The sequence below is a fragment of the Brassica napus genome, chromosome A1 (genome assembly GCF_020379485.1).
Source record: "Brassica napus cultivar Da-Ae chromosome A1, Da-Ae, whole genome shotgun sequence".
NCBI lineage: Eukaryota > Viridiplantae > Streptophyta > Magnoliopsida > Brassicales > Brassicaceae > Brassica > Brassica napus.
The window spans coordinates 23,825,762-23,831,121 of NC_063434.1; the positions used below are offsets into that span (position 1 = coordinate 23,825,762).

Genomic DNA, 5,360 nt, shown 5'->3' on the forward strand with positions numbered 1-5,360 from the left:
TTGCTTAAGACCATATAGAGACTTATGAAGCTTACACACCGAGTTGGGAGGACACTTCTTGCCAGTGATTTCTTCATAACCTTCAGGGAGACGCATGTAAATTTCTTCATCAAGGTCACCGTTGAGGAAGGCATTGTTGATATCCAACTGCGAAATGGACCAATTTTTAGCTGCGGCAACACTCAGAAGAAGACATAGAGTGCCAATCTTAGCAACAGGCGAGAATGTATCCAAGTAGTCTAAGCCCTCCAACTGTGTGTAGCCCTTTGCAATACCATATTACAATACGAGCTCCAGTGAGGAAGAGAGAGTTTGTTACGATCGAAAGAAAATGTATTGTATTCTCTTATCTGTATTTTACACCGTATACATGTATTTATACTCCTTTCTATACCGGTTTACTTAACATACCACCGGTTCAATCACTATAAACTCTAATAAAAACTTTTCAGAATCTTTGAAAATTTTATTGCAGAAAATTAATTAATTCAATTATAATTATCATAAAATATAATTAGAGACTAAAATTAATTTAGCTTTGATTGATAAGCAAAAACTAAAATTATATAAAATTAATTATATTAACGATAATAATAATTTAATTTTTTAATTCAAATATAAAATAAAATATTATACTTAAATTATGTAGAATGATAAATGACAATCACAAAATTTATCAAATGACCGATGAGATATATTATTATTTATTTTGCAAAACATTTTAATAACAATATGGGTGGATAAAACCATATAATAGTAAAATAACATAATCATTCTTAATTTAATCCATTAAAAATGAAAAAAAAAACACTCAATGGAAGTACTGATCAAATTCTAGCTTCGACTGAACATTCTCTGCAAAAATGAATGTTACGTAACATTTATGGCAACAAAAAATTTAAACTTCAGGGTTTATCCTTTGGGTTTTTTGGTCTGCAGCAAAAGTCGTAACCGATATTTTGGGACTGGCGGTTTGTCCCGTTCACCAGTATATATGAGGATTTAATCAGCTGCTCCGGTTCAAGGTTGTAGAACTGTAAACCGTAAAGCATAACACGTGAATACGAGATGTTGACTCGAGTGCCGCCGAGCCTTATCCGATCACTTACTCATTCTCCAATTTAAGACCAAGACTTTCGCGTGAATTCTTGAAACTAGAATTGGTACGAGGTTATTATACTATGAATCCAATTTAAGACCAAGACTTTCGCGTTATCAAGTAAAATAGGCATCAACCATCTCCACACAATCAAATGTTATGCAATAACTTTCATATTTATAAGGCGATCACAATATTATTTTTTGCATATAATTTAATGGGCACAAGCTTCTTCAATAGCTGCAACACTTTTCTTCACATCCACTCCCATATTGCAGATATTGGCAAGTGCTCCTGCATACTTCATATCGTATTCCATCTTTGCTCCACATTGATTCTTGAAACTTTTAACCTGTGATGTTTTATTCAGTATATATTTGTTTTAAGGGTCTTTAAGTGGAACACAAGTAACAATAATTGATAAGGGGTTGTTACCAGAGTCTTGTAGCAGTCCCAATCATCTACAACAGGTTGTCCTGTTGTTCTTGTGGAAGTTAAGAGATCTAAGACATCGGTTTTTTTGAGTGAAAGTCTAAGAATCTCTATAATGTTCTGATCGATTTGTTTCCTGTGATTTATTTCCTCAAGCAGATTCTTCTGAGCTTCTTGTCTTTGAGGTGACCCCACAGGAGCGTTTTGAATCTGAGAGATAAATATATAGTGAAACATCAAAAACAGACACATCTTTCGTTTATGTTTCAATCTTGAAAGATTAGGACTTCACCTTCGTCTCGAGATATAACAGAGGGATATCTCGCGCATCGACCTGCGAAAGCAAAGAAACAATAGATTTAGTTCATATAATCTCCCTGGGACCACTTTCTTTCCTTCTTATGGTTAGAACTTCTTATACACGAAAAATCAATAGACCTTATCCCCGTAGTTTTCGTGTTCAGCACCATCATCAGCGCTAGATTCTGTATCAAATAGTTGGGTTTTGCGAGATTCTGCTGAGAAAAGAAGCAGAGCATAAAGAAAAACAAGAACTTGTAAATGACCAAGAAAAGACATTGTCGTAATAAGACTTCTAAAGAACTGTTTTTTTTTTCTCTTGCGGTTGATGTTCTTGAATACCGTAGTATATAACTCGTTTATATAGAAAATTTCTTTGAGTCGTTTGCGTATTAAAGTTTGAGTCTGTGGATGCAAAAAGTAACTCATAATATTAAACCCACAAAAAGTAACTCATAATGTTAACTGCTGATGTCAACGTAGTATTTAAATTTGCGTATTAATGTTATTGCTTTTGTTTGCTAGCTTCTTTTTTGAGATAATTGGATAAATAGGATATATATATATATAAATTGATTTGTATGATGGCAACTTTTTTTCTATAAATCAATGAGGAGTTCTTCCTTGTCTGACGAAGTTGCTGCTCTTTTAGACCATCTGTTAGACCATCTCCATTAGTGCCTAAATTTCAAGGAGACAAAGTTGCTTACAATGAGTTCAATGGAGCTTCATTTAGTGGCACGGTTTTCATGGCTTTTTTGACCGATGCATCGATTGATGTCTTGCTTTAAGTGTACTAAGATTAGGAAAAGTCGTTCTTATGGTGGTCTAATGGGTAACTCTTTTGGCAACCCTGGAAGGGTTTTGCCTCAAAACAGATCTTCTTTTTGACAACATTGGTGTTTTGATTGTCTACATGATCATAATCTTATATATTAAAACAGAAGTCATAACCTTGGTTCATGTGTGATTTTTTTTTAAAATGGACCTAATAGACATATTCCTAAAAAGTCATGTTACATTTAATCTCTAAGCTTATCATTTAAATTTTAGGCATACCAAAATTTTTTAATAGGCTATGAATAATTGGATTTAAACAATAGATGATTCATTTAATTTATAGATAGTATAAATTGAATAGATATAATTTAATGTTGTAATATTATACCTCCATATGTTAATTATTTGTCGATGTTAACTTTTAAAATTATAAAGATTTTTTTTAATAACAAAATTATATTATCTAACAACGATTAATCTTTACTACCTTAAACCAATGAAAACAAATTTTAAACTATATAGTTTATTTTAAAAATTAAACAAAAATTAAATGTTTAATTATTTACTCGATAATATAAATCTATGAAGCGAAAAGTTTAATTTTTAAGAAACTTTCTAAATTTGTGAAATGTTACAATATCTTTGAATATGACAATAGAACAATATTTTACTAATGTGTATATATAGTTACGATTTTAACAATGAAATAATAATCCGAAAATATATATATAGAAGAAGATACAAATACATGTGAAAGTTTGAAACAATCTATTCAATGAAAAAATACACCGTAAACTTATTATGTTTTAAAAATTGATAGACACATATATATTATAATATATACCAATTTTAAATTAAAAATAAAATATTTATATAAAAATAAATGAAAACAAAAATCCGCGCGGTTGCGCGGATCGAGATCTAGTTGGTATTTAAAATCATATTCTAGTCTAATAAATAATCTGCTGCTACTTTGTTGAAGCTTACTCTTCTCTGGTTGTTGTTGAAGGTAATGTGTTGGCTGAAAAAAAGAAGAAGATGTGACTCACCATTACGGTGTTCTTGAAGGATGGTTCAGTCAGCATTGGTGGAACACAAGAGCTGTTAGAGCAATCTTATTGGTGAGATACTCACTAAGTATGTCAATAATATAAACTTATCTTAAACTAAAATAAATCTATACAATTTTTTTAACATATGGAATCTTAATATATATTTTTTTAGTTTTAGTACTATTACATTAATTAAAAACTTAATATACTATTATATTAAACTTCAATCATTTCAATTTAAACTATGAATAATGAATCTTGTTAGATAGATATTTTATTTTAAGATTTATAAAAATATATAAAAATATTTTTAATATCATATAAAGTATAAAGAGTAGGTGATTTTATTTTATCGACAAAAAATATGGTCAATTATAAAATGACCTGTGTCATTTGCCAAGGGTTCTAATAAGATGGGTGCAGAGGAACAGTTGTTAAGCTTTTGATTTAAATTTAAAATTTTCATTTATTTTAGTTACATTTTAAGTCTTAGATACTTTTTAGTATATTTTCATTGGAGCTGCTTTTATTCTTCTCATTACAACTGTCACGGGCGAAGACATGGAGATGGACCTTGCAATGCAAGCTGATTACTCGTTGCAAAGAAGAGTTTCTCAGATTTTTGGTTGCAAATGTTGCTAGTAGATGTTTTAAGATCCATTTTTCATTTGATCAATAGCTTACTGAACAATTAAAACAAAGTCACACACTCTTATGATATTTTAAGAATAACTATAACGTAATGAAATCGTAATCGTAATCGTAATTGTTGTGATCTACATAAGGTTTTTATACGATATATCTTGATTTTTAGCCGATAATTTCTTCACAAGGAAATTCAGATGCACAAAGAGAGACAGAGAAACAGTGGATCGTAATATGAGTACACATGCATGGTTGTTATATAATTCAAGCAAATTTTTTTTTTTTTTTGTAACTGAATTCAGGCAAACTTTTGCTTGGAGAAACAGAGAAGCAACATATATAAAAGATCTTGCGTCCTTTGATTGATTAATTGTTATGTTGCCTAATATTATTGTTCGAAGCCTGCTGACTCTATATTATTTTAAGCCGTGTGACATATACAGTACCAAGAATCTTGTGTCCTGGTGGTTAAATGCCTTATGAAATTAGTATGGGTGGTGGGTTCTAACAACAAATTTTTTTTTATTTCACTTTTTCTCAAAATTAAATTAATGAGATACAATAGATACCATGCGATATTTTGGGTGGTGGTTTTGGAGTATATTTAGGAAAGATATTAGACACTATATGAAATATTTCATATTTTTGTGATTTTTAAAACAAAATAGATGAAAAAGGCAGAACGTGTAACCTAACCTAGGTAATATAGAATACTAGTTGAATAATGGGTTGGAAATCGATTCTTCCATACACATATTATTAGTTAATAGTTAGAACATATCATTATAACACATAAACAAAACAATGTAGATTCGAAAACCAAAAACTGAACAGTTAAGTTTGTGCTCTGAGGTTATGAACTTTTGGATTGAAACCTCGGAAGAAGGAATAGAAGGTTAGGAGGTTTGCAAATTTGGACAGTGCTAGATTTAGATCCATACAATATATATTTGAAAATGCTTATGTACATATGTGCTTGTATCTATGAATGGAAGCGTGAACATAATTTGTGGTTAAAATTGATTTCCTCTTTCATTATGACTGAGAAGAAC

At 30.3% G+C, this 5,360-nt stretch overlaps 1 protein-coding gene across 1 annotated transcript; it reads right to left on the reverse strand.

Annotated features, from left to right (window-relative positions):
• Window positions 1–1,046: 1,046 nt before the first annotated feature.
• Window positions 1,047–2,897, reverse strand: LOC125577081 (vacuolar-processing enzyme delta-isozyme-like). Its single transcript, XM_048737819.1, has 4 exons — window positions 1,970–2,897; window positions 1,824–1,865; window positions 1,535–1,741; window positions 1,047–1,451 (listed from the first exon to the last, which is right to left on the reverse strand). Exons 1-4 carry the CDS (start codon window positions 2,258–2,260, stop codon window positions 1,314–1,316), a joined length of 678 nt encoding a protein of 225 aa, XP_048593776.1. The 5' UTR covers window positions 2,261–2,897; the 3' UTR covers window positions 1,047–1,313.
• Window positions 2,898–5,360: the final 2,463 nt, after the last annotated feature.